Raw genomic sequence first — 27511 nt, forward strand, 5'->3', positions numbered from 1 at the left:
TTGGCTTAAATTCAATCTACATTTACAGCGAACAACAGGAACCTTTGCTCAGTTGTAGTATACTACCAAAAAAAGAACCCATGGCCAAAATAATTGTCCAATAGACGGGAATTTCACCATCATACGTAAAATCATACATACATGTATCGAGGAGACACAGGAAAGAAGAAAGGGAAAGAAAAATATAATTACCGCTAATTATACGATAGGTGCGGCCAGGAACTCGCACTGGAGCAGTTCATCAGCACTAGGCCGCTGCTCGTAGTCCAAGTGGAAAGTCATGTCGAGGAAATCCACAGCCTCCTGACTCACATGGTCTGGCGCAGGGGGGCGAGCCTTGTTGCTGCCGATAGCGAAAATGGCTTGCAGTTGGCTGCAGTCCGGGAAGGGGTGGGCACCAATAAACATCTCGACGACGAGACAGCCCAAACTCCAAATATCGGCTTTCTTGGTGTGTGCGGTCTGTCGCACAACTTCGGGTGCCATCCAGTACACACTTCCTTGGAGGGAGGTACGGTGGATATGAGAGCCAGCGCCGCCGCCACTGGCGCGGGCGCCGAGGAGGTGAGATGCTTCGACACGCTTAGATATACCAAAATCGGAGATCTTAACACCACCCTTGTTGTCAACTAGAATGTTGGCACCCTTGATATCACGGTGGATGATATCCCGGCCGTGGAGGTATGACAGACCAGCCAAAATTTGTCGAACGAAGTTCTTGACAAGTGGTTCTTGGAAGGTGTTGTATTGCTTCAGCATTGTAGCAATAGACCCACCGGGCACATACTCCAGGAAAATGTTGAGATATTGGTCGTCGGCGACGGTGCCAAGATATTGCACAATGTTCGGGTGGGACATGCCTTGCAGCAGTTCGATCTCGTGCTTAAGAGCATTGACCATGAGGTTCTTCCGCTGGTCGAACTCTGTTCCCTTGGTAGCAGATGGGATTTCAACCTGCTTGACAGCCATAAGCTCTCCAGTAATAGCATGAAGGGCCAGGTAAACGCTTCCGAAAGAACCCTCTCCGATTAATGATCCCTTCATCCAGTTCTTTGGTGCAAAGTTATTTCCAGCCAGGAAGTCTACAAGGCCATCATCCTCTTCTTCGCCATCCTCGGCTACAATCATGCTCATCCGATCGTTAAAGGAACCGCCATCTGTGGCCGCGACACTGAGACTCTCAAAGCTCTGTCGCGACTCGCGCAATGGGTTTGGTTCGTCGGACCCACTCTCAAAGGAGACATATGACTTTCGGTTAGGCTCAGTGGGTGACTCTTCCTGAAGTGGCTGAAGGGAACTAGATGCAATAGAATCCCGATATGAGGCTTGAGGTAGGTTGAACTTGGAAACTGAGATGGGTCGCGGGGCTCGCACTGCCTGTGCCACTCCAGGGCCATGGAGCCATGCATCGGCAATGCTGGGAATTGGAGGTAATTGGGGCAATGGCGGTAGAGGAGGGGCATCTTTCATACTTGATGCAACACTGTAGTTGCTCACGACACTCATACGACTTGCGGCACGGCTCAAACGTTGAGATCTGCGCATGGTCTTCTCGATGTTTTCTCGATCATGACTGGGGAAGAATGATTGTAGTTCGTGAATAATCATCTCACTTGGAGGTCTCTGTCCGAAGAACGAACGGAGTTTAGCCACCGGGTTGCGTTCACTGTTCGGTCCTTGCGATTCATCAACACTAGAGTTGGATGGGCGATGTCTAGGGCCTAGCGGAGAAAGCGGCTGTTTAATATTATGCCAAGATTCGCCGGTAAGTTGCTGGATCTTGTGTTTCTGGCGTTGGTTGGAATTACTGAGAGCGTGCTGGTGGGTAGCCTGGCTTTCATCATATGCAAGCTGAGATGCACGACGAAGCTCGTCTTCATCGGGCTCCCCAGCATGAATCTTCCGTAGAATCAACCGACCTCGCTCGGACTTGTTGAAGCCATCGCAGATGTCCATGAGCTCCGATTCGGTGAGCTTCCGGCAGTTTGATTGTTCTGGGTCCAATCCGTCCAAAACATAAAAACAATAATTTCTGTATTGGTGTTCAGGAAGCTGCAGTTTCTTCAAGACACACAAAATAACTTCATCCGTTGTTCTGCAGTGCCGGACATCCAACACCTTGGTTTGTCCACCGGTGTGGATAACACGGATGACTGGCGAGTTTGACGGGAGAGGCCCCATCGTGAGACCATCGAGACTAGGATTTCGAGGATGGGAGCTCGGTCGACCTTCGTTCGGAGTACCGGGATTTCGGCCGGAACTTGAGCCACCTGAAGATGGATGATTAAGGTAGTCCTTGCGCCATGGACCTCTTTCGGAGTCACCGGCTGGTGGCGACGTAGGCTGAGACAGCGATTTGCTATTTAGATAACCATCATCAGCCAGCTGAGATGTGCGTCGGTATGGTAGGCGGGAGTGAGTATGGCGGGAGGAATTTGAAAGTGCTGTGGCTTCAAGCGCAGCTAAGGTATTCTGTGTCGAAAATTAGCATAAAGTAGAATATACGAGTATATGTCACACAACCCACCATGTTTTTCTGTCGTGACGTTGTTCCGGATTTGTTTCTGAGTTGCTTGATAGCGATGAAGATGCGCACTCGGTCGCCAACTTTCTTGATACCCATCTCTTGCAGGATCTTTTGGTCGCATTCAAGTAAATTATCCCCATTGAAATTGTTGGCTATAAATCATTAATGATATCCTAGGTGCAAAGTCGGGATGGCTGTGCGCATGCGTACCTTTGAATATCGACTCGTATTCCCCACATTTGATGCTGTGAAGCCAAGCGACCACTCGTCTCTCATCCCAGGCCCTATCGATGGTCAGAATCACTGCGGAATCTCGGATCATTTTTCAAGAAGCCTTACCGAACCGATGCAAGCTCATCCTGCCCCTCCGAGAGCTCCGACTTTGTTGGGCTGGCAAACCCCATCCCATCCTGAGCTCTCGTGGCCGTCGCGGGTCTTTGGGACGAATTGGGGTGGTATGCGCTCGATTGTTGGGACGCAGATACACCCGTAGGTGCAGAATACTGCTTAGGAGCCAACATGGCTAAATCAGGTCAAGCGAATGACTCGTCGGGTACACGTGCTGGTCGCTTGCGATTGATCGGCGCGGCCTTCTTTCCTCCACACTCTCGGGGGTCCTTCGTGTCCTTCGTGTCAAGTTGAACGGTCGATCCGAAGAAAGATGCGACGTCAGTCAACACATAACCTCGGTTCCCTGATATTCAGTCAGCCGCATGTTCCAGGTGGGTTTGGGTATCACTCAGCCCCGGCGGGGGAGTTGCTGAGGGGTCGGGAGAGGGAATGAGACAGTAAAGACGACCACAATGAATATTAGAAGACACCGACCAGGATAAAACAATGGGTGATTCCAGCAGAGCGGGCAAAATCAAAATGAGTGACCTCAACGATGAAACTTACCGTCTGAGCTTTTTTTTGGGTGAGATCGGGGCCACTTAGCGTGATTCGGATCTGGTTATCGAGATCACGGCTCCCCACTTGGGAATGGGAAGGAGATTGACAGAGACGAAAAAACCGGAACCAGGCCAAAAGTTCAAAAGATGAAGTTTGAAGTTCAAGATACGAAACCTGGAACCTTGGAACATCGGGAGTTCTCTGACTAATGGTGGTACATGCAGCCCTGGAGGCCTAGGCGTATCCAAGGGGGGCTAAACCCGATATTTCCTCCACGCGTTTTATCTCTGAGCTGTCTCATGTACTAACTAGTACCTTTTTCGGTGTTCGTACTCGTTTCATCTCAAACCCCCACTTTGGTTATAAATGGCTCAGGCTATTTAAAGGCGGGGGTTTCCTATAATAGCTCGTATGAGTTCACTTGCGCTTGTAGTCTTGAAACAAGTAGCACTTGGAAAATTTTGGGGCTCTGCTTATATATTAGTTGGTTTAACCATATAAGTTGGTCTATTCTACTGTCACTTTCTCTACTCTCAAGGCTACGTGCGGAGTACAATGTCTGCACTCAGGCAACTTTGTTAAGGTTATGAGCTGTAGATTATAGCTTGCCACCCCCTTGCCTGATAATATAGATCGACGGTGTCTCAAGGTTGTTTTTGCCGATATCTCCATATGGTGTATGTAGGTATCCACCTACGGAGTAACTACTCCATACAATATAGTTATCTAGCACGCTTTTAGGGTTTGCGTCTGAGAAGCTATCTGAGGAAATATACAGAACAATCTTTGGAATGAATTAAATGATAGTAATAGACCAAAAAGAAATATGCTTATAAACGTTGATCAAGGGATTTTACGTCTTTCATGGTCTGAAGACGAAGGGCTGCAAATTTTCTACTCTGACACAGCGCTAGGGTGCTATTCTTTGATGGGTCTCATCGGCATGTCTGATTTAGGACACACCTAGTATCCTACAGTGGACCAGCTGAACAAACCAGCCGCAGTTTGCCATACGGAGTACGGAGTATACTATGTATCCTTATGTCCAGTGGTATCCACACTAGAGAAAACCCGGGGCTGGCACCACCATCTTTTCGGCTACTATGGTTCTTCTTGGCTCAGGGAAGGTTTCAGATAGAGGTCACCTTAACTTTCAGATTGGTTATTTATTAGACCAGTTCTATAATGAATTCACTTTTCAACCCCATTTAAGCCCGATTACGGCGATAGCACTAAAACGGAAAGGTGTTTCCAGCCCCCACCAGTGAAACATTGGCTCTATCAGGTGAAACTGCCCAACTAAATTATAGGCTTGCCCTATATGGATCAATTTACCTCATAGGGGGCAGTTGGGATATATTTGGTCGCTAGTGGGAATCTATTGAGCTCAATTAAAAAGCCATATTGTCTCACTGGAGTAGAAAGCAGAACAGTATACGAAGGATATATATCTACCCTCTCTACTTCATACTAGCTGTCATAAAACACTAAGAACTACCATCTTTTCTGTATTTTCTTTCCTTATAATTTCTTATCTACTAATTTATACTCAATAGAAAAGGAAGCATAGGCCTCATGAAGTATGTATAGTTTCTCTCTAGTATGTATGAATAAAGAGATAGGGCATTTAAACGGGAGCCCTATAACCTTTACCTGGAGCCTTCCACGATACCGAGGTTGCTATGGACATAACATCTATCCCATCAATGCATTATATGTACTTCTCAGCCGATTATATCTACACCGGACAATTTTCAACCGAATAACACTCTCCGCACCAGTGGAGACCCGAGCGCATGCATACCCGGCCTGGGCATCAGCATCAAGCACTAGGCTCATCTCCAACACATTTCAGGCCATAGAATAAGGGGATCAGACCATTTTACATATGTATAATGGAAAAATAAGAATCCCATGTGCTTGTATACTTGTCGAGCCCATGTAGCTCTATACAACACGTGACCGTCCCCTCACTGTGGGGGTTTTAGGCCAATTTCCCCGCTCAAACAGCCCGCAGCCTCAAATTCTTCCCCTCTCTAGTGCGCTCCCCCATTCCATCCCCAAAACCCCAAAAACGATGGAGGACGAAAAGTCAGCCAAATCTAAAAAGAAAGGTGCTACTCACCGAAAGTCTCTGTCGTGTGAATATTGCAGTCGATCTTTTGCTCGCTTAGAGCATCTCCAACGCCATCTCCGCACCCGTTGAGTAACCCCCTCTTGCTCCCGGCTCCTTGGAATTCGTCTAATGTAGGACAACAGATACAAAGGAGAAACCCTTTTCATGTGACATTTGCTCCAAGTCATTTGCTCGGAGGTAGGCTCTTAATGCGCTTAATCCCCGGAATAGAATGCCAATCGCTTATCAATATAATTTTGCAGTGACCTTCTAGTGCGACATGAGCGATTAGTCCACCCTGCCGAAAGTGCAGCCAGTCGAGAACACCGGGTTCAGAATGGTCACGAAAACAACCATGAAATACCAATCCAGTCCAACCTCACCCAACCCGCCCATCATGAGTCGCGCATGTTAGAGCTTGCAGATGCCATCCCAGTCCACACCCAAGTGCCTGCAACACCATCTGAAGTCCAGGTTCAGACTCCATCGATTATAGATACACCTCACTTTAATCCCTCATGGGGATATGATTTAAATCTTTTATCTCATGCCGCCAGCCATGTCGCTTTGGAGGGTCAACAGGAGAGCCTAGAGTCCATGAGAAAACCACCGCACACTGCTGCTCCTATATCACAACCACTTCCTCATGTCCAGGAGAGGGCAATTGCCGATAATTATGGCGTAGAGCCTTCGATTCTCGATCTCACTGATCTTGGGGACCCTGTCCAGGATTTCACGGTTTTTTTGGAAAGTGTGGGTCTGTCGTCTGACTGGGACTCCGGCGTCTTCTCGTCGGTCGAGGAGCACATGCTACCGCCAGGTATGACGATCGATTCAAAACCGCCCCGTGAGACAATATCAACACGACTTGGCGGTGATATCATGAATGACCCGCGGGGCCCCGCGGAAGATCACCCGTCCTTCTCGAATTTTGGATCTCGGCTGCCATCACTGCAACCGGAGTCGCACGAAATGGACGATCGTATCGGTCTTGCCGATGAGAGTACGCGACCAGCGTGGGACATCTCTAATGCAGATCGCCAAGCGTTCATTTCGAAACTGGAAGAGTTTTCGTATGTTCTTCCGAAAGGATTTGTTCCGCCATCGCGACATGCCCTATCTCGGTTCTTCGCCGGATATATCAACGGATTGAACGAACATCTTCCGTTTATACATGTCCCTACGCTATCGGTTGCTAAAGCCTCTCCTGAACTTACGCTAGCGCTGGCAGCTGCTGGTTCACACTATCGGTTCGAAAACAGCCGGGGCATCGACCTTTTTCATGCAGCCAAAGCAATTTTATTAGAGCGACTTCGTCGGCGAGACAGCAAGCAGGTGCCTCAGCCGTCATGGAACTATATATCTCCACCATCTGGGTTTCCTAACTCTCGTGGTTCGTCGATGATTTCTAACACGGCGAGTAGCCCTTTCCAACATCATCAACAAATGCCAAACGCACCGCTCAGCGCATCAATATACACGCTTGATGACTCAGATGCTCATATGGAGGTGATTCGAACATTTTTGCTGCTGACTGTCTTCGCGTCCTGGGAACGACACCCAGAGCTATTGCGGGAGATTCTCTCGCTCCAGAGTACTCTGGCGAGGCTTGTACGTGAACATGGCTTGTCTGAACTACCTCCCACCCCAGACCCTATCAGCTGGGAGGAGTGGGTACGGAGAGAAGGCAACAGACGCACAAAGCTTATTGTGTACTGTTTCTTCAACCTCCACTCGATCATGTATAACATCCCTCCTTTGATTTTGAACGGGGAGTTAAAGTTAAACATGCCGTGTTCTCACGAGCTCTGGAAAGCAAGCAATGCCCCACAGTGGCGTCGCGTTCATCGCACCAGGCATGGGTCAGATGTGCCTTTCCAAGATGCTTTCGCCAGACTCTTCCTGAAATCATCCATGTCAATTCCGTCGGCACCCATCTCCCCCCTTGGAAACTATATCCTCATTCACGCCATCATCCAGCAGATTTTCTTTGCTCGACAGCTCTGTCTTTCCGCACCTCATATGCAGGGCACTAGTTTAAGACCTGACGATTTGAATGTACTGGACAATTCATTGAGTGCGTGGAAGGCTTTATGGAAGCGCACACCCGAATCCAGCATCGATCCCCAGAATCCGGCCGGTCCAATTGCATTCACTTCCACAGCCCTGTTGGGGCTCGCCTACATTCGTTTGCATGTTGACTTGGGTCCCTGCCGTCACCTCATCACACAAGATCCAGCCCAAATTGCAGCGGCTCTGACTGAGTCCCCTGCCATCGCACGTAGCCCACGGCTGATCATGGCGCTGCTTCACTCAGCCCATGCTCTTTCAATCCCAGTACGACTGGGAATTGACTTTGTGGCAAGGACACATTCGTTCTTCTGGAGCATTCAGCATTCGCTCTGCAGTCTGGAATGCGCTTTCCTTCTCAGTCGATGGCTGCTTGCCATTCCCACAACGCAGTCTGAGCAGAGATTGTCGGAGCATGAGCGGAAGTTGCTATTGTGGATCAAGAGCATGATGGATGAAACCGAAATGGCTGTCGATCCCCCTGGTGCTCCGGATATGGAGTTCATGGCGAATCCTTACAAGGTGCGCCAGCTTAGTGTTGCGATTGTCCGTGTCTGGGCGCGGACTTTCAAGGGCAATACTAGCTGGGCGATTGTTGATTTGGTCGGCTCAAGCTTGGATGCGTATGCGGATCTTCTGGAATTCTAATTTGAGGGTTTTGGGGATCTGTCATTTGGGGAGGTTGGTCTTTGTTCTATTGAGTGAAGAACCTCCGGGTGCGGCAAATGTCGGTGTGCCACCATAGCGCACGGGGATTGGGCTTGATGCTTGGCCCACACAATTTTGGTGCAAAGATGCAAGTGACGTCTCTGCCAAAAAAAAAAAAAATTAATGGCGTCTCTGGAATGGCCATACTAATGATCCTATGTTTTCTCTTTTGGATGTTGTCTCAGGGAGTTTTTGTATATGGGGGACTGGGACATAAGGTTATTTGCGTTCAATGTTTGTTTGATCTCTATGTATTATGACTTCGTCACTTGCTTAGTGCTGTCTATACCCTACTGGTGTTTGTTGTGGACAATAGCAACTTCTTATCTTGTTTCATTTGGTCCTCCTTTTGTTTCTATTAGAACTTGCATATAGTGATGATCTCAAAAGTAACTCTGTTTTCCATTCTTGAGCCTGTTCTTTTTTACCTATTTCAGTTTGAGTGGTACAACATGGATGGGAATGGCTCCCACATAGACAAAAAAACAAGGACAGTGGAAGTATACTCGTCTGTATTTATCCATTTTGGTCATTATATCATCTCTCATATGAAGGGTTGCGCTTTGATATCCTAAATGAGCCACAACGTTTATGTCGAAGACTATTTACCAGGCGCCTTGTTGCGATTTCTAGTGACGCTCGTAGGGACGAACTTCAAAGCAGACATAGATTTTTCCAGCTCATCAATATCCATGTCATTTGGTGGTTTCTTCTCAGGGATTGATGTTGCCGGTGGGTTCGATTGAGATGCCGAGCTTCGGCGCCGCAACCTGCCCTCCAGAGCAGATGACGTTGAGATACGTCGTCTGTGGCTGTTCATGGGTCGCAGCATAGATGTCTGTGCATCGATACCATCATTGACAATGTAAAAGTTGTAACTCTGTAGAATGTGTTAGTGACATAAGGGCGCTATTTGGAGCTGGACTCATACCCGGGGAAACATGTGCTTGTCGATAAGATGTAGTCGTCGTTTCTGTGGGGTTGAGCATTTCCGCTCGCAGTCTTCGATGAAACATCCGTACTTTTGCTTTCATTTAGTAAAGTGCGCATAAACCGATTTGAAAGGAAGCGGGCTAGGGCTTACAGTCTTGTCTCCACGGGCTCGCCGCGCAGCAGCTAGCGGGTCATGGTTCTCCTCGATGTGTCTATTGAGCAAATGACCAGTGGGGAAGTTCTTGCTGCACTCTGAACAGCGGTTGACATGAGACTGAAGATAATGGACTTCGTAATCTTCGTAGGACGTGAACGAGAGTGTCTCGCGGTGAGGCGGTAAGGAGCAATGCATCACTTCGGGGAGAATGTTGGTGCCACTGTCGATGAGCTTGTTGCGCTCAGGAGGAGTCGTAGTATTTACTGCGATTGATGATACTGATATTGTGTCATGATCGAGAGATGAAGATCTCGAGCGACTTCGGGGTCGTTTAGACATGGTCTAATTCACCTTGCATATAGTTAATTGATAGGTCACCTTGGCGAGAGGACAGGGGTACGGAGGAGGACAGCGACCATGCGAGACTTAATTTCTTCCACTCTCCGCCTTCTCGGTATAGAATACATGAGGAGGTTTTATACTCCGTACTCCGTATATTTATAATTTTTGGGGGGGGGGGGGGTTGGAAGACGGTAGATTTCCAAGGTTAGCGGTTAGTTAGCTATTTATACATGCAGGCTCATAATGTACCTTACGTAGGGTCCAAACAAATTTGTAATACTTAACAATATGTCTCTTTTACTTTCCTTTCAGGTTATTAGATATCTATTCCTAATCTCTTGCTTTAGATGTCACTCACATTAGGGTTCGGGCAACCTTAACGGTGTATATAGCAGCACTATGATATCGACATCTCGTACAAAAGGTTCACCAAATCTGAACTTATTATAACCTTTGAAATCATTTCTAATTAAACCAACCTTGGAGGTTAGTCCGAAAACATAGATAGACGACAATAATACACTGTTAAGTCTACAACCCTCCGCATGAGGGGTCGCCCGCGCGGGCTATAACCTTCCAAATTCCTTTTATTGGACCCTCGGCGTATTTGTCTTCACTTTCATCTTCCTTTGACTTGCGCATATGTTCAACGTTGTCAACTGGTCCCTTTGTGATTCTGTTGGGTTTGAAATAAAACCCGTAATCCACATACGGGACACGATACCTCCCGCCTTGGCAACACCAATCATCGCGGATAGTAGACCGAAACCGCATTTATGCATTTTCATACTCTCGGCTCTCATCCCCATCAGCGTGCGCTTCTATGTCTTTCACATACTGATGGCTCCTCCGCCGCTGATATTCCAAGCCATAGCCATCTGACCGGCGAGGTTGACGCTCGGGATCCCCGGGCTAACTTCCTGATGGCGCCCTCGTTCACGGATGCCTGGAAGTTAGTGCTTTCCCCTCGATTTCGGCTGGATTGTGAACATTGACCAGTGGTGTGATACAGGACTGCCATAGAAGCTGAGAAGGAGCTTCTGCAGTGCTTCTCGCAAGAACGGCGCACATTCGATGAATTCGAACATTTCCTCTCCGAGTCAGTGACGAGCCCCGCGCGCACGCCGTATCAAGGCTGACATCTTTGCACATAGGTTCCGGACCTCTTCTCAAAATGCAATCCTCCTCGACTTCAATGCTGCTCGTGAGGTCGATGTGGAGAGTCGTCTTTGGGATGGGCACTTGAAAGTGAACAATCGGTTTCGCAAGCAGTTGCTTCGCGTGAGTACCCTACCGAAGCTTTCGTAAGGGTGGATTTACTGACTGTGTCTATGTGTCAATTAGTTTCGCGAAGAACACGGCAAGAAAAAACCAGTGGAGAGGCGGAAACTCGAACGCCATTACCTCGATTTCATCAAGTCAAGCCAGCGGTTTTACCGAGGATACATCCAGCATTTGTCATCGCGCTTTGGGGGGATTGTTGAGTTGGAGAGAGTTGCGCGCAAGTTCAATTTTGAAAGTAAGGCAGGCACACAAGCCGCGCGCCCGCTTTCTAGACAAGCTGACCCGCGGTTGTTTCTAGATCTTTCCGGCCAACCTCCTATCAAGCCCTCCAACGATCTGCGCAAGCTCATTCTCCAGTCATGCCACGCGACCCTTATCCGGCTGGGAGATCTTTCCCGCTATCGTGAATCGGAACTCGTCAGCAAGGATCGCAACTGGGGCCCTGCCATCGGTTATTATGATCTGGCATCGGTGATCAACTCTGCATCGGGTGCATCTCAGAACCAATTGGCAATCATCGCTCTCGCGGATGGAAATCATCTTCGTGCTACCTACCATCTCTATAGAGCACTTTCAGCTCAAGAACCTCATCCTACCGCGAAGGGCAATCTGGAGATTGAACTCCGAAAAATCATGAGCGCCTGGGCTAAACGAGAGCTGATCCGCCCCGAAGATGCTGGTATCCCCGGAAGGGCCCTGACTCCGTGGTTTCTCTATCTGCACGCCAAATGTTACAAGGGAACCGACTTCCCAGAGCACGATGAGTTAGAAAGTGAAGTTCTTAGTCAACTAGCGGTTGAAATTAGAGAACGGTCACTAGAAGGGACACTTCAAAAGTTCTGTCTCATCAATATCGCGGCCGAGGATTTTGCTAAGGTCCGGTCCATTGGTAAGAATTCGAAACAATATCATTGCTCATGCATCTGCTTACTATTTCTCCCAGATGAGTCTATCTTGGAAGCACGCGTCTTTTTCCAACGCATCAATGTGAAGACATTTTTCACCTTACTGCAAATACTTTTGGTCGAACTGGAACGGACTGCTTCTTTTGAAGATCCCAACAGCAAAGATGCAATGCCGATCCCAGACAAGGTGTCTGTGGTTGCTCGCCGGATCCTGCCCGCGCTTCGCCATTACAGCTCCTGGCTACTTACAAATAGTCAGTCCCTGGTTGAGCAGAAAGAGGAAAAGGATTCGGCGCTCTCGATTCAAATCAAAGAGTTCTGGAAGATTTATGCCGGTACGCTGAGCCTACTCGCATCCTCGTTCGATGTGGTCAGCCTTCCCGAAATTGATTATCTATTGGAAGAAGACGAAGAAAGTCTTGGCTTTGCACCTCTGGATCAGGATGCCACTTCTCGCCGATACGTTGGAGGTGGTGATCGGTCAAAGCCCCGGATGCACGATCTGGGGATTGAAAGAAGTCACCCCAACATGGAAATGCTCTATCGGATTCGTGAATTCGTGATTGATGGACTCGATTTGGTTGTGAGAGGAGTACGTGAAAACTTCTTAAGATACTATACACAAACAAGCAGATTGCTAACCTCCTATAGAAAATTCCGGTGGCTCTTGTGGATAGTGAAGATAAGAAGACCTTTCTCTATCAGGAAGAGGATCTGCCTCCACAATTCTATTCCAGCCCTCATGGCCGCCAGCATGCACTTTCGGCTGCAAGCATCGAACGCGAGGATATCCCACCGGTCGTTCAACATCCATACTCTGCCGCAGAAGCCCAAAGTCTGTTCGGTGGTTCCCAGTCTGCATCGGCATCCATGTCCGCCAACATGCATCAGATCGTTGAGGGTGTTGAGCGACTTGTTGACTCGGACACGTATGAAACCCCGCCCAATGACAAATTTGCTTTCATGAGTTCGGGGGAGATATCGACACCTACGCATGTCTCACCCAATGTCAATGCTTATCAGTTCCATGAGGAAAACTCCCCACCGCTCAGTACCCCAATCGCCCCTCCACCTGGGCTTGGTCCACCAGTCATGAACGCAGCCGAGCCTCTCAGAGTGCCATCGGCTCAGTCATACACCCCACGGCCTGCCATCCCCAGCCTCCCCAGCATTTGGACGCCGCTGAGAGACACCGCCCCTCCACGAACGCCCCCTGGCCTTGGCCCACAGCCTGGCCAGCGAGCTCCATTGCACCACATGGCTTCTGGGAATGCCATGCCCTCTGAGCGCTCACCGTCGCAAGATCAGCTAGCAAATGAGCTCATGCTCCGACAGCAACTGATGGCCCAGACCCAGTTTTCAAACTCTATGGATGTAGGATCAATGCCCACGCCGTGGGTGTCATCCAACGTGTCTCATGCTCGTCCCACCGCCAGCGGCTGGGATCATGGCCGAGCGACCTTCGGTGCATTTGAAATCCCGAGCCAGATGACGTCCAGCAGCCTGGGTCATCCATCATGGGCTAATGACGCTTTCATTGCCAGCAGCATCTCTGGGGCAAACCCCTACAACTCTGGGATCGGAGGGCGCAAGGCTGCAACTCAGCTTGGAGCAGTCGGCCAAACCCCACCTTGTGGCCAAGGAGGCTGATTCGAATATCCAAGCTCTCATTTTTTAGTTCTTCTATGTGCATATGCATATCACACTACCAGCCGGGCAAGCTGTCAGAATTAACAGTGCAACTCGACCTCCAACTATCCTGGCGTGTACTGTGTTTGTCTATGAGCGTGACCGCCTGTGTACTGCGATGCGACTTTGTTTGCGTTGAGTCTACACATTCAGTTCTACTCTGACAGTATGCACCTTTACAACGGCCAGACGAGATTGTATTACTGCTAGCCAGTTCACAAGTGACAGATCCCGCACTAGTCCTCTAGTGGCGAGGATATGGGTTTTATTTATTTTCCAGAATGCAGGAACTGCCTCGGCCCTCGCTCTCCTCGCGATTTGTCTGAACGGATACGTGCGTTCAACACGCGACATGATCAATACGAGGATATGAACATGGGCAATCTGCCATCGGAGAAGACGCTTGTTTTGTTCTGTTTTCTGCCTTTTCCTTCTTTTCATGCAACATGGCCTGGAACCGCGTTATCACTATCAACCTTAGCCTTGTCGTCTTTTCTTTCGTTGAAGAATTATGGGGCACGAACCTACGGTAATATCCAAAATGAGTATGGCCTTGTAGATTGCTTAGGGCCTATTGCTCTCTTGACACCGTCGTGCCGGTTAGGAAGTTGAAATTCAAATTTTTTCATTTTACGTGTTTCTTTTCATAGTAGTTTACGAGATGGGCTCTTTCATGTGAATCAATACAAGGGTAGATCGCCCGAATATGTATGTTCATTCATCAAGTGGCTGTAACAAGAATAGCCATAAATAATTTGAAGGACAAGATTCTCAAGAAAGTATGGGGTTTGTTCGATTTTTGAGGTCAGACAGTACGTTGAAGTCATCAAGTTTTAAGAAAAGGAAAAATTGGGTATAGAGGGTTGAATCATCCAAAGTCAAGTGGTGCTCATCCGGTTGTTGAACTGGATTATCGCACAAAATCTTCCAAAATTAGGTTGGTAGATGTGTTGAAGGTGTTTTGGTAGTCTATGCTTTTTTTCGTAGCCTACATTATAAACGCTTAAGAGCGAGAGTAGGTCTGCTTGGGGGAGGGGAAGCTGCGGGTTGAAAGTTGTTAGCTAGTATTCTTATAATGTATTGCTTCGAGTAAAACTCACGAAGGTCCAAGCTCCTGGATGCTCTTGCTGGCGAGCCACTGGCCCATGTCGATGCTGTCATCGAGGGACTTGCCGGAGACGATACCAGCACAGAAACCACCGGCGAAGGCATCACTATATGGGACAGAGGTTAGCATAAATGAATGTGGGGTTATTCGGATCAATATCACTCACCCAGCACCGTTGGTGTCGTTGATGGAGTCCTTGGAGATCTCGCGGACCTTGAACTCCTTCACCTCGACGGCACCGGTAGCGGAGCCGATGGCGACAATGGTGGGGAGAGTGCCCTGGGTGACAATGGCAACACGGGGACGCTGGGTGTTCTTCTTGGGGAGCTGAGCGAGCTTCTTGGCGATCTCGGTGATATCTTCGGTGCCCCACTGGTGGCCCTCGGAGTAGGCAATAGCCTCAGTCTCGTTACAGAAGGTGTAGTCGGTGTAGGGCAGGACGCTATCCAACTGGTCCTTGAAGAACTGAGCAATGAAAGGAGCAGAGATAGAGAGCATGAAGGTCTGATGGAAACGAAGCAATTAGAAAAGAGGTCCAACGTATTAGAATGCAAATGACATACTTTGTTCTTAGCGGCGGCCTCCTCACCAAGGGCAAGGATGGCGGGAACGCAGACAGTCAGGTGGTAACCACCGACGTAGTAGACCTGGGCCTTCTCGACCAGAGACCAGATCTCGGGCTGCTTGAGGTGCTCAAGCTTGTACTCGTTGGCAGCAGCGAGGTGGGTGCACATGCTGCGGTCGTGGCCAGTGATGACAACACCGCACTTACCAGTGGGCTGGGTCTCATCGACACGGTACTCGGTGTGGACACCGGCCTCCTCGCAAGTCTTCTTGAGGATATCACCGAACTTGTCCTTACCGATACAACCGATGTAGGCAACGGACTGCTCAGGGAGCATGTACTGAGAGTATTTTTAATATCAATATTTCAGATCACTAGAGTAATTAAATGCATACCTGAGCACCACGAGCGGTGTTCTGAGCGGCACCACCGGGGATCAGCTTGGCATCGCGGGCAAGCAGGTCCTCGTAGATACCCATGTGCTTGTCCTCAGCGAGGATAGCATCATTGGGCTTCATCTCATACTTCTCCAGGAGAGCGGCATCGCTAAGTAATATTATCAGCATTTGGAACTTAACATTATTTTACTTCAGGTTCATCCATACCCACGAGCCTGGATGTCTATGGTAAGCACGTTAGTATTTTATAAACACGTCCAGATGATACTTCACATACCGAGGAGAGGGTTCTCCAAACACAGAAGAGGGTAACCTTGAGGAGCAGCCATTGTGATATGATTAATGAGAATGAGAATGGAATTGAAGTAAAAAGGTGGGAGAAGAGGGAGGATATGGAGGATATGGAGGGGTTGGCAGAAAAGAGCGGACTGCGAATCCCCGGTCCACCGGTAGCAGCCGAACGACCTTGGGAGCTCAAGTGCTGCCTCTTCTCACCCCAGACTCTTTGATCATATACAATCCACCAAAATGGCCGGCCATGCTATGGATATCCCCCAGATTATCCAATCTGCGAGTATCAATCACAATCCTGACCCAGTTCATGACATCAACCCAGCCACTACAGCTTCAGAGAAACAACCCGTCGTTGTAGGCCCAGACTCCGAAACAAACAGCATTGCCTCCGACATTGTTCACCCAAGCCGAGTAATTCGACCGGTCCACCGGCGACAGAACCTTCCTCCTCTTCCGGATCTGCGCTTCGAACAGAGCTATCTGGCCAGCATTAAGGATGCTGACACCTGGGGACGAGTGGCGTGGATTACTACTAGGGATCAGGTACGCAGTGCCGCGATTCACTTAATCCCCTTAGGGGGCCAAGAATGATTTATTTGGCAATACCAGGCTAACACACCAATCTTCTCCCTTCTAGGTACTTCTCCCTCTGATCCAAGGAACCGTCTGGACACTCGCGCTCTCGGGCTGGCGCTTCTGGAACCGCAATGCCTCAGTCAGCGGGCACACCCTCGGCAGTCGTGTTCGCAGATGGTGGTACGAAGTGAACAACTGGCATCTACCCCAGATTGGCTCGACCAGGGATCCTAAACTGGCGTCACAGGTTGAAGATGTGAGTACCTTCTTCCCTAATCATTGATTTCCCCATCTGATCTCGACCAGAAGTGGAGACGCTGACGCTCGAGGAGTTTTTGCAGTTTTACACAGCCCAGTTCTCCAATGCAGGCTCTGACTGAGGTCATCTCTGCACTGGATGCGACCTGTTAGTGGTTTAATTCAAAGGTCTGGTGACTGGCTTCTGTGTACACTGTATTGCTTGCATTTTTGGCGTTTGCGCTATTGGAAGCGCCTGCTGTTGTTGATTCCCATTTGCATTTCTTATATCCCTCGACTCTACTTTGTAGTAGATTATCTTATTTCTTGCCATATACCTGGCGTACCGGGCAGACCTCACGGGGTGCCGCGTCAGAATACAACATTTGCGTTGTCAGTTGGCACAACTCCGTATAGATTTCGAGTACATGCCCTTTGTATGTAGTGTTATCTACTGTGTATTGAACTTGTTGCTTATGAGAAAGACAATGTTTTGGTACCTCCATTCCATTACTTCGTATTCCGTTAGTGCCAATACCCACGGCTCGATAGAAGTACAATTGCAATCCAAAAAGATCTATCTAGCAACATTTCGTAGAATGTACATTCCCGGTCTCTTTCTAGCCTGACTGAAACGAAAACCTCTAGGCTGAGGTGAATTCGAATTCATAGTCAAACGGTTCAAATTTTACTCACGCCATTTGAAGAAACAGTCGGCGCAGCTACGGCTGCTGCAGAATTGGTCGGAACTTGGGGTATCGGAGCAGAAGGGTGTGAAGGTGCAATCATGGTCGGGCTCTGCTGCGCATCCAACTCTGATTGATGGGGGAGGGTCGTAGGCGGTAGTTTGGCGGAGGCAGCTGCTGCAGCTTCTCCAGCATCCTTCATTTTGACATCTTCCGCGGGTGGTGATTTTTCAACATCGACCTCCGGATTGCTAGATGCATCTCCCTTGCCATATCGAAGTTGCACGACAAGGCTTTCTGGCTCCTCATTGCCAGTTGATTCATCTGCGCTTGCTTCTTCCTCTTCGTTGTCGCCTTCGAAATCGTGCTCCAAATCATCTTCAGCACCTCGCCATTCGTTGCCGCTTTCATTTGCGCTTGAATGGACTTCAGATGCATCCTCCAAATCGTCGGCATCGTATCCAGAGTATCCGTTAGGGTGAGTCGAAGTCCGAGCCCTCTGCGGTCTGATTACTTCTTCCTCATCTTCATCGAACTCTTCGTCATCAACTCCATCGCGTTGACCAGTCAACAGAGCCTCGCCATAGAGGCCCCCGGCGCGGGATCGAATCTGCCTCCCGCTTGCCGTGAATCGAGGGCGTCTAGACTCCGTGGAAGCTTCTGTAGGAGCCGCATTTCTAGTAGAACGACGGGCGGAAGGTTCATCCTCAGAAAAGATGTCTTCGTCGTCCGAGTACGTGTATTTCAGTTTCTTGCCGCGTGTACGACCTTCATACGTGGAGAAACCAGGATCCGGACGAACGAAGGCAGCCTTTCGTGCGAGACGATATTCGCGGCGTCTCCGTTTCTAGAAATTTATTAGCGAAATCCGATATACTCTCGAAATAGATAATCACCTCTTCTGATGCCTCAAATCGGGGGATCGAAGCGCGAATTCTCTCGCTAAGCTTCTTGGAGTTTGTGCCTTTTTCACCCTCAAGTTTCTCCACGACGGCCTCCAGCTCGGGGATACTCCCCGCGATGCTCCACCAAGTGTTGTGCTTGAGGGCCGGGTTACTTTCGCGGTAGAGACGGAAATTTGTATCATCGTGCCCTTCGATAAGCCAATAACGACGTTTCAGGCTATCCCGCCCCCAGGGTTGGACAGACAATGGTTGATTGAGATCATCATCGTGACGCGCCTGCTTGTAGGACTCTTTAATCTTCGCCTGGACCGCTTCGGACGACGAAAGTGACCACAGTATTAAGGCCTTCAATAAACGCAACTAAGATGAGACATGTCAGAATCGCAAATCGGATGTCGTGGAAGGTCTTGAGAACATACACGTTCCACGGGGGACATGGTCGCAAAACTGCCACCCCCATGAAGGGGGTTTTTGCCTTCCCATTCTTTTGGCCACTGCGACTGATGTGTATGGATGGCTTCTTCGAGGGGACGGGTGAAGTGGTTTCGTCTGCATATTTCAGAAATTATATTAGCGCTAAACTTGACAACCGATAGCGTGGGGATGGAAAGCGCGCGTCTTCAAGCACTCCGCACGGTATCGGGCGACGGGTGGCGACCATACTCGACTTCCTTCTTGCGGTTTAGAACAAGTCCAAGCAATGCGCATAGAAGCCTTTCAATGTATTCCCCGGGGGAGACTCTTCAATCCCCTTCTCGATATCCTGTGGGCCGTAGTGTGGCACTCCTTTGGGGAACACTTCATGGAAACGCGCGCGGAACGCGACGATGAACTAAATATTGCGATAACTCAGCAAAGGTGTCCTATTGTTGGCCAAACGCGTCATATACATGTCCGTAGATCAAGCAATGCGCAAAATCTTCCTGCAAGGTGAACTCACCGCAATATCGGGGTTGTCGGCCACGACGTATTCATGCGGAGGTGACGGTTCCCGCTTCGGTGGCGGCGTCTCAGATTCCTTCTTGAAGTACTTTGCGATACCAGTCGGGTGGTCAATCGCCATAGTAGCTTCGTCGTCCGTCGGAGGTGCCGATGATAATGATGAAAGTTCTGAATCTGAAGGCATGGTGGAGGTGATGGGGTAGGTGTTGAAGGAAGAAGTAAGTTGCGCGCATTTGAGCGTCACGTCTGCACCGAGCTTGCGCCCGAAGGGCAATTATCTAAAGGCTTCCAGACACAACTGCTCCCTTTGTTCGTACTTTTTTTTTACTGAGGCTTCTTGCAGTTTTCTAGAAGAGCATGATTCAAACAAATGAGATATTGGCATGAAAGTGGCTTGGAATTTGCAAATTTCTGTATAGAGATAGAGCTCAAGAGAGCCGATGAGGACTGATGAACCTCTAATTGGTATTTTCAGAAAGGAATTCAGCTAAAGAAATGCAATGGCCTAGTGAAAAATGGATGCGACTGGTTGAGACGGCTTTACATATCTCTTGCTTTCATACTGGAAGTACGCGACAAGCTCTATCAACGCATTTGATATTGACATCTGTAATGTTTGAGAGGCGATGATGGCCCAAGCCAGTTTAGGTCTCCTTTCATTGACAGTCTCATCACATCAAACCCATAGAGAAAAGCATGGAGTATAAGACACAGCTGTTTCGAGGTCTTAAGATGAGAGTAACACTCCAAAACGAGAAGTCTTGGCGATATCGGGTCTTGGCAATCACGTGTGCAGTGATGACATAACTTGCCCTCCCAAAATCTACAGGGCTTGCACTGAAAGAGGCTCTTCAGACATAAAATAAAGATTATATGGATATTTTTGAGTCGATAGTATTTTAAAATACTTCATTCAATTTAGTAAAACCATTGTTAACTATGAACACCATACAAAGTCAACGATTAAAGGCCCATTCTGGAAATGCCTGTGTTGCTGTAGTTCAAGCCAATTCAAGTAAGCGACCATGCGCTATACCCGATTGGGTTAGATTAGCGACCGCACCCTAAAGCCCACACAAGTCCCCGTGTCCGATGATTTCTCAACTCGTCAACGACAAGCCTATTTCACTTCGAGGTACGCTTACCACTTTCCCACGACACTTCTGTCCCGGCTTCCATACTAACACAGGATCCTCGTCTAGACAGTCGCCATGGGTCGTGTCATCCGCAACCAGAGGAAGGGCCGTGGCTCCATTTTCAGTGAGTGCGACCGCAAATCATTCCAGCACGAAATTTCGAGGCTGCGCATCCCGAGCAGCGAGGAGGAAACCAAGGAGACCATTGGAAAACCACACAGATTCGCAAGGAGATTGGAGTGCTGATATCGAATTTTTCTCTACTTTACAGCGGCCAACACCCGCCTGAACAAGGCCCCTGCCCAATTCCGGACCCTCGATTTCGCTGAGGCTCACGGTTACACCCGTGGTGTCGTCAAGGAGATCATCCACGATGCCGGCCGTGGTGCTCCCCTCGCCAAGGTCCAGTTCCGCCACCCCTACAAGTTCAAGATGATCACCGAGACTTTCATCGCCAACGAGGGCATGTACACCGGCCAGTTCATCTACGCCGGTAAGAACGCTGCCCTGACCGTCGGCAACGTCCTTCCCCTCTCCTCTATGCCCGAGGGTACCGTCGTTACCAACGTCGAGGAGAAGGCTGGTGACCGTGGTTCGCTTGGCCGTACCTCCGGTAACTACGTTACCGTTATTGGCCACAACCCCGAGGATGGCAAGACCCGTGTCAAGCTCCCCTCCGGTGCCAAGAAGGTCATCAAGAACACCGCCCGCGGTATGGTTGGTATCGTTGCCGGTGGTGGCCGTACCGACAAGCCTTTGCTCAAGGCCGGTCGTGCCAAGCACAAGTTCGCCGTCAAGCGCAACTCTTGGCCCAAGACTCGTGGTGTTGCCATGAACCCCGTCGATCACGTAAGTTTCAGTCCATGCACAGATCCGATGACATCTAGGACCGCAATCCCTAACAACTCTCTCTACAGCCCCACGGTGGTGGTAACCACCAGCACATCGGTAAGGCCTCGACCATCTCCCGCTACGCTACCCAGGGTCAAAAGGCTGGTCTCATTGCCGCCCGCAGAACTGGTCTGCTCCGCGGTACCCAGAAGACCAAGGATTAAGGGTGCTTTTTCTTGGAGTTATTCTTGTGACGGGTTGAAAATGGAATTCTGCTATGAGACAAATGTACTTAGGCGCCTGCGGATGAGCGTCTCATGCGCCCTTAGCGAATTAAGGTTGTGGACACCATCCTTTTTCTTGTCGAACAAATTAAAGGGTGATGGAAAGAGGTCCGGGGTTGGCCTCTACAGGGCAGAAACGAAATCAAAAAGTCCTTCGGGCTGTGGAATGATACACCTTTAAATTTTTACTCGTTCCTGTCCATCACCCTAGTAGATATTATAGTCTGCCGTAATTCATCGACAGATATATTGCGCTACATTATTGTTGTCGCCATGGCCTATGGTCGATGCCATGCGGCAGTGATACCCCAAAGCTTTCTTCGTCCTACGAATAGTTTCAAAATCGGCTCCAATATCGCGTAAGATTGCGTAAAGACGTTATCGATGTTGACTGGATACATATGTATATATATATATATATATATGAACCTAGCCCATATCTCAATAGTGCAATCCAGCCAGAAATATATGTATCTGAACCACGGTATGGATAATTTCCAGCCCAAACAAGTCTAGAAATGTTATTAGGTGCATTCTACATCAATACTATACCCATTGTTATGTGGTAATGCTGCACAACAGCTGGACAATGGGAAGTTGACCGTGTCGTGCAAACGAAGTAGACAGCACAGACGCAGCGCAATACGGGGCCCATAATGAGATACGATCTATCTACTCCACCCCACCCACCCCCTTCGAATTGTACATTTTATGTTTCCCTCTCCCCGAAGTCCACCCAACTCCATATGCTGGAGGAACCTTGGAACATTCTCGCCATGTCATCACCACTTGATGAACAGGCTATGAGCCAGCTACAGACTCAGCAGTCTGAGCTGCTGGACAAAATTGACGAGCTGCGCGCTATTGGGGTTGGAGGTCTCGTGGAACTGCCTCAAATCATCGTCTGTGGTAATCAGTCTAGTGGAAAAAGCTCTGTACTGGAGGCAATCTCCAGGGTGCGCTTTCCACCCAAAAGCAACATCTGCACTCGGTTTGCGACGTAAATTGTTCTTCGCAGAAACCCCAGCGACCGAATCAAAGTATCCATTGAGCCTGGGAATTCCAGGAAGGAGGAGCAGGAACAGCAGAAGCTCCGAGCCTTCAACTCCGAGTCCTTTTCCTCCAGTGGTGACCTTCCCACACTGATCGAAAACGCGAAGGAATGCATGGGACTTTCCAGCACCGATCCTTCGAGCACGGGATTCAGCGATGATGTACTTAAAGTCGAGATCTCGGGCCCTGATAAGCCAGAGCTGACTTTGGTCGACCTTCCGGGGCTCTACTACTCCAGCAGCAACGAACAAAACGAGCAAGGAATGGAGATAGCTCAAAGTCTGACGGAAAAATACATGAAAAGCTCCCGCAGCATCATTCTGGCTGTCATCAGTGCAAGGGCCGATTATCATATCCAGAACGTCGCGCAGTCTTTTGATCCCAAATATGAGAGGGTCTTGGGTATTGTCACACAGCCTGATACCCCCGAAGCGGGTTCAGATGAACAAGAAACTTATGTACAGTTCATCAAGAACGAAAAAGTCAAGTTGCAACTTGGATGGCATGTATTGCGCAACCGCTCGTTTGAGACGCGCAGCATCTCCGATGATGCACGGGATGCTCAAGAAGAGGAGTTCTTTGAAAAGGGACGATGGGCTTCCCTCCCTCGAGACCAAGTTGGGATTGAAAGTCTGAGGCATCGTCTCAGCAAGATTCTACTTGGTCATGTCCGTCGCAATCTTCCTGGTCTTATTGCGGACATAGAAGAAAGGATTTCTAGTAACGAGCAGACACTGGCAAAAATGGGCGCGCCGCGCACAACCCTTCAGGAGCAACGCCACTTCCTTGTCGATATTAGCAGCAGATTTGCGCGAATCACAAACCAGGCTTTGAATGGATCGTACGTGGATGGGTTTTTCGGTGGATTCAAAGACCACACGGCTACCACAGAAGAATCTCCTTTCCGCCGACTTCGGGCAATAATCCGTGAGCTCAATGAATGCTTTGCTGAAGCAATGAGCATTCGCGGAAACTGGCGAATCATTCAATTCCCTGGACAGCCAACACTTGTTGAAGACGTCGAACAAGAGAGATCCAAGCCTTACATGGATAATTGGACACCACAGTACATTTCCCAGGAGTCTCTTGTGGACGAGATCAAGGAACAGGCCCGGCAAAGTCGAGGAATCGAGCTACCAGGTAGTGCAAACCTGCTGCTTGTAGGGAGTTTGTTCTGGGATCAGTGCGAGCCTTGGGAAGCAGTTGCTAAATCTCATTTGTTGAATACCTGGAGTTCGGTCGAGTACTTTATCCAGCTGGTACTGAAGAACCTCACGGACGACCACACCCGCCCCTTGCTCATGCGGCACCTTATTGGACCGGAAATGGAGAAGATGAAGGAGTCGTTGTTAGCAAAGCTCAGCGAACTGACCTCGTACTTCAAAAGGGGCCATCCGTTGCCTGTGGGGACATCATTTCTCTCCAAGATCCAGGAGTCCAGGAAGAACCGGCAGGTTTCTGCGTTAAAAAGAAACCTTTGCTTGCCTGGATCTCACCTCCCAACGGGAGAGGATACTCGAAACACTTTTGATGTCTGCGATCTAGAGCGAGCAAGATCTCAGCTACAGTCATCCAGCGATCAGTTTGCAGCAGCAGAGATCATTGATCAAATGCAGGCCTACTACGAGGTGAGATAGACATGCTTATTTGAGATATCGGGTAATTCTAACAAGCCACATTTCCAGACTGCGATCGTGACATTTGTCGATAATGTTGCCATCCTGGCTATCGAAAATTGCCTTCTTTGTCCCCTAGAACATATCTTCACCGGCAAGACTGTACTTGGCATGGATGATCAACAGATTCAAGAAATTGCAGCAGAGCCATCGAACATCCAGAAGGATCAGGAACGGCTAAATGAAGAGCTCGAAAAGCCCCGAAAGGGAAGACAGACTCTCAATGCCTTCAGCATAGCGGACTCTTCGCTGCGTTCTCGTCCTATTTTGGGTATTTACATTTCACATATCGGTTCATGGAATCACAAGCTAATCGAGGTACCATTTCAGCAGGACCGTTAATCCCCCGAGTCAAACCCCCAACCCTCAAAAGCACGGCTCAGACAGCTCAGGTGGCGCCAATTACTCCTCGTCCTGGTCTGTTCCCGCAAGTTTCAACTCCTGCGACTGGCAGGTAGCACTTCCAGATACCATGTCGATATGTGCAAACGCTAATTGTTCAACCAGTGCCAGTTGCGTCTCCTTTCCCCACCCTTTCTTCAAATCAAAACAGAGGAGCCTTTGGTACAAGTCAGGCCTCGGGTTCTCTATTCTCTCCCGGTCTGGGGGGCATAGAAAATGGCGGGTTGAGACCTAACAATGGGGCCACTGCCATGTTCAGTCCGTTTGATTTGTCGCACGATTCGTCGCCCGGTACAAATTCTCCTACCGGGAATGTGCCTGGCTTTGGTTTGTGTAAAGGTTTTGGCTCTTTGTCTCCATCTGGAAGTTCCACCAACTCAACTACTATGAAGGATGTGAAACCTCACTTTGACGCAAAAAGATTACCAGAAACCAAGGGATTTAAAAAAATGTAAGTTGGAGGATGCGTGGAAAAGGGCTATTCTAATTCTTGATGGCTTGTGTAGGCATCATGAGAAAGAGTTGAGCTCATCAGACCCTACAATAAACTGGTATCACAGCATTTGCTTTACGTGGCCATTTGTGAATTACTCCTATGAGGTTTGTAGATCCTATGCATCTCTTCAAATTTAGTAGACTCTTAGTTTCTACCTTGAAAAAAAAAAAAAAAAAAAGAAAGAAAAAAGATATACTGACATCGGCTTGGCTAGGAGCTCCGGCTCGGGGACTACGCGCGAAGGGGCTACTATGTCCCAATTTAGATATTTGGACCTACCTTTCTCAAGAAGTCAACAATATTTCTTCCATCTATAGCTATTATGTCTATGGCCCCTTTATCAACTTCATGTCATTCTATTCTGAGGCCTATACGCCTTTCTATGTACAAGTCGTTCCAAATATCCAATTAACCCCAGACCCGCCTTCCCTCAAGCCAAGTCTCTTTGACCTTCGCCTGCAACAACGCATTTGCCTCCCATTCCATATCAACAACAATGAAATCCGCCAATTTCCCGACTTCCAGGCTTCCTGTCCGCTCTTCCGCAAAAACACTACGTGCTGCACCACCACTTGCAGCAACAATAGATTCACACATCCCTAGGCGGAAATGCTCATTAACAACCTTGGTATATTCAAGGTTTCTAGACGACTTTCGCGTGGTAGCCACGTAAAGATTATTCATCGGCGCCCAAGGCGCGGTAGGACTATCAGTCCCAATCGCCATAAGAGCCCCAGCATCTGCAAATTCGCGGTATGCAAACGCCCTCTCACAACGTTCCTCCCCAATGAGACGGGGCCACTCAGTCAGAATAGAGGGATCAGCATGCACAGGCTGGATGGACGCCGTCAAACCAAGCTCTCCTAGCCTCTTTGCATCCTCGGGAGATGCAAGTTCAATATGTTCGATGCGGTGGCGTCTCCCTGGACTAGCATGCTTCTCAATTGAATCAATAGCCATTTTGATTGCTCCATCCCCGATTGCATGGAGGGCTATTTGAAGGCCTGCACTGTCCGCTTCTTTGACAACAGAAGCTAAATGCTCTGCTTCCCAAATGGGTGGAGGCGAGCCAATGGGCGCATATGGCTCGGACAAGAAAGCAGTGCACGCGTCGATGATTCCATCGCAGATAACCTTGATACCGACGATCCGAAGATCGGGACTGGTGCTGGAACTGTACTGTTCACTCAATTCAATCGCACGCTGTACTTGGTTTGAGTTGGCTTCGTGGTCTGCCGTGGGTTTGATGAGCCAGTAAGCGGCAATGCGTATGGGGAGATCTGTTTGCATTGAGCGGAGAGTAACAAGGCTATTCCATGCCTCTTCATCCATGGCCATCTCTATAACGCCGGTATATCCTGCCGCATTATATTCATGAATTGCTTGGAGGATCGACTGCATGCGCTCTTCTTTGGATGATGACGCTGCTTGAAATGGCCAGATAACTGACATCATAGCTCCTTCATCCATGACACCTGAAGGCTTTCCCTCGGCATCCCGATGTATGCTACCGCCAGGGGGATCGGACATAGTTTCAGCACCGAGAACCTTCAGGGCGGCGGTGTTCATCCAGCATGAGTGCTGCGAACTTGCATCGATGAAGATGGGTCTCGGATCAAGTTCGTCCAACATCGTGGCGGTCACACCATTAGGTGTCATGGAATGCATCCAGTTCTTGCAAAGAATAGTCGGAATACGGGGATTGGCGACCGCGTACTGTTTTATGGTGGATCGAATGTCCTCCAGAGACTTGCAGGGTCGGAGGTCGAGTTTGCGTAGCGATTGGCCAAGAAGGAGAAGGTGCATGTGGCCATCGATAAAGCTTGGAAGGACGGTCTGCTGGTCGAGGTCTCGCTTTTGTACGTCGGATGAACATCCAGAGAGAACTTGCTGGAATTGTCCAATTGCTGCGATGGTTCCATTCTTCACTAGCATGCTGTCTGCAAACACGGGCTGTCCATGCAGACCAGAGCTAGCCTGGGTGAGGATACGACCATTAAAGAAGATGGTGTCTTTATCCATGTTTTCAAGTGTTCGAGTTAAGCCGTACAGCCGGCTTGCTTAACAATAGCTGAAGAAGCAAGAAATTCTCCAAAGCGGATAAGAATTATATGCCTAGAAGGTATACAGGATAGGTTACATTAAACATTTCGAGCAGACATCTTATATAGCTAATATCCAACGACTATCAGTATGGTTCGACTATACTCCCCTCTCCGGGCCGGCGCTCTTAGCGTCTTAAATCGGCTCGACCTGCCCTCACTGTAGGCCCCGGCTCGACCTGCCCTATCTCAACCTAT

General features: G+C 49.0%; 11 protein-coding genes across 11 annotated transcripts; 5 read left to right on the top strand and 6 right to left on the bottom strand.

The window, feature by feature from the left end:
* Nucleotides 1-198: 198 nt before the first annotated feature.
* Nucleotides 199-3048, bottom strand: N7455_010995 (STE11 family mitogen-activated protein kinase kinase kinase; the record flags this gene model as incomplete). Its single annotated transcript, XM_040960078.2, has 4 exons — nucleotides 199-2472; nucleotides 2528-2679; nucleotides 2738-2811; nucleotides 2867-3048. The coding sequence occupies 4 exons, from the start codon at nucleotides 3046-3048 to the stop codon at nucleotides 199-201; spliced, it is 2682 nt and encodes an 893-aa protein (XP_040809469.2).
* Nucleotides 3049-5495: 2447 nt separating this feature from the next.
* N7455_010996 (C2H2-type zinc finger protein) lies at nucleotides 5496-8252 on the top strand (the record flags this gene model as incomplete). The annotated part of the gene is made up of 3 exons (XM_040960068.2): nucleotides 5496-5619; nucleotides 5678-5732; nucleotides 5798-8252. 3 exons carry the CDS (start codon nucleotides 5496-5498, stop codon nucleotides 8250-8252), a joined length of 2634 nt encoding a protein of 877 aa, XP_040809447.2.
* Nucleotides 8253-8913: 661 nt separating this feature from the next.
* N7455_010997 (uncharacterized protein) lies at nucleotides 8914-9741 on the bottom strand (the record flags this gene model as incomplete). Its single annotated transcript, XM_040960121.2, has 3 exons — nucleotides 8914-9192; nucleotides 9244-9333; nucleotides 9397-9741. 3 exons carry the CDS (start codon nucleotides 9739-9741, stop codon nucleotides 8914-8916), a joined length of 714 nt encoding a protein of 237 aa, XP_040809458.1.
* A 779-nt stretch (nucleotides 9742-10520) lies between these two features.
* N7455_010998 (uncharacterized protein) lies at nucleotides 10521-13583 on the top strand (the record flags this gene model as incomplete). The annotated part of the gene is made up of 7 exons (XM_040960052.2): nucleotides 10521-10696; nucleotides 10757-10843; nucleotides 10899-11025; nucleotides 11089-11263; nucleotides 11327-11917; nucleotides 11972-12525; nucleotides 12585-13583. 7 exons carry the CDS (start codon nucleotides 10521-10523, stop codon nucleotides 13581-13583), a joined length of 2709 nt encoding a protein of 902 aa, XP_040809476.2.
* Nucleotides 13584-14334: 751 nt separating this feature from the next.
* On the bottom strand, nucleotides 14335-16179 carry N7455_010999 (adenosine kinase). Its single transcript, XM_040960072.2, has 7 exons — nucleotides 15971-16179; nucleotides 15901-15916; nucleotides 15691-15841; nucleotides 15294-15635; nucleotides 14897-15234; nucleotides 14723-14836; nucleotides 14335-14662 (listed from the first exon to the last, which is right to left on the bottom strand). The coding sequence occupies exons 1-7, from the start codon at nucleotides 16020-16022 to the stop codon at nucleotides 14626-14628; spliced, it is 1050 nt and encodes a 349-aa protein (XP_040809434.2). The 5' UTR covers nucleotides 16023-16179; the 3' UTR covers nucleotides 14335-14625.
* Nucleotides 16180-16221: 42 nt separating this feature from the next.
* Nucleotides 16222-16943, top strand: N7455_011000 (DUF1770 domain-containing protein; the record flags this gene model as incomplete). The annotated part of the gene is made up of 3 exons (XM_065606559.1): nucleotides 16222-16530; nucleotides 16625-16819; nucleotides 16905-16943. The coding sequence occupies 3 exons, from the start codon at nucleotides 16222-16224 to the stop codon at nucleotides 16941-16943; spliced, it is 543 nt and encodes a 180-aa protein (XP_065460522.1).
* Nucleotides 16944-17481: 538 nt separating this feature from the next.
* On the bottom strand, nucleotides 17482-18828 carry N7455_011001 (uncharacterized protein; the record flags this gene model as incomplete). The annotated part of the gene is made up of 3 exons (XM_065606560.1): nucleotides 17482-18333; nucleotides 18383-18751; nucleotides 18811-18828. The coding sequence occupies 3 exons, from the start codon at nucleotides 18826-18828 to the stop codon at nucleotides 17482-17484; spliced, it is 1239 nt and encodes a 412-aa protein (XP_065460523.1).
* A 245-nt stretch (nucleotides 18829-19073) lies between these two features.
* On the bottom strand, nucleotides 19074-19517 carry N7455_011002 (uncharacterized protein; the record flags this gene model as incomplete). The annotated part of the gene is made up of 2 exons (XM_040960122.2): nucleotides 19074-19223; nucleotides 19332-19517. The coding sequence occupies 2 exons, from the start codon at nucleotides 19515-19517 to the stop codon at nucleotides 19074-19076; spliced, it is 336 nt and encodes a 111-aa protein (XP_040809451.2).
* A 908-nt stretch (nucleotides 19518-20425) lies between these two features.
* Nucleotides 20426-21772, top strand: N7455_011003 (60S ribosomal protein uL2; the record flags this gene model as incomplete). The annotated part of the gene is made up of 4 exons (XM_040960116.2): nucleotides 20426-20468; nucleotides 20540-20593; nucleotides 20741-21318; nucleotides 21387-21772. 4 exons carry the CDS (start codon nucleotides 20426-20428, stop codon nucleotides 21522-21524), a joined length of 813 nt encoding a protein of 270 aa, XP_040809471.2. The 3' UTR covers nucleotides 21525-21772.
* Nucleotides 21773-22360: 588 nt separating this feature from the next.
* On the top strand, nucleotides 22361-24771 carry N7455_011004 (dynamin family protein; the record flags this gene model as incomplete). The annotated part of the gene is made up of 4 exons (XM_065606561.1): nucleotides 22361-22584; nucleotides 22651-24265; nucleotides 24323-24584; nucleotides 24644-24771. 4 exons carry the CDS (start codon nucleotides 22361-22363, stop codon nucleotides 24769-24771), a joined length of 2229 nt encoding a protein of 742 aa, XP_065460524.1.
* Nucleotides 24772-25619: 848 nt separating this feature from the next.
* On the bottom strand, nucleotides 25620-27233 carry N7455_011005 (amidohydrolase; the record flags this gene model as incomplete). Its single annotated transcript, XM_040960063.2, has 1 exon — nucleotides 25620-27233. One exon carries the CDS (start codon nucleotides 27231-27233, stop codon nucleotides 25620-25622), a length of 1614 nt encoding a protein of 537 aa, XP_040809517.2.
* Between the last annotated feature and the right edge of the window lie 278 nt (nucleotides 27234-27511).

Source organism: Penicillium solitum (genome assembly GCF_028829755.1).
Source record: "Penicillium solitum strain IBT 25940 chromosome Unknown utg000008l_segment0_segment0, whole genome shotgun sequence".
Taxonomy (NCBI): Eukaryota; Fungi; Ascomycota; class Eurotiomycetes; order Eurotiales; family Aspergillaceae; genus Penicillium; species Penicillium solitum.

Excerpts from the sequence above, each read along its gene's own strand:
- N7455_010999 (XM_040960072.2), bottom strand. The coding sequence starts at position 16,022 with ATGGCTGCTCCTCAAGGTTACCCTCTTCTGTGTTTGGAGAACCCTCTC. Across the intron at positions 15,636-15,690 it reads ACACCGCTCGTGGTGCTCAG|TACATGCTCCCTGAGCAGTC; the intron begins GTATGCATTTAA and ends AAATACTCTCAG. Across the intron at positions 14,663-14,722 it reads ATCCAGGAGCTTGGACCTTC|CTTCCCCTCCCCCAAGCAGA; the intron begins GTGAGTTTTACT and ends TTCAACCCGCAG.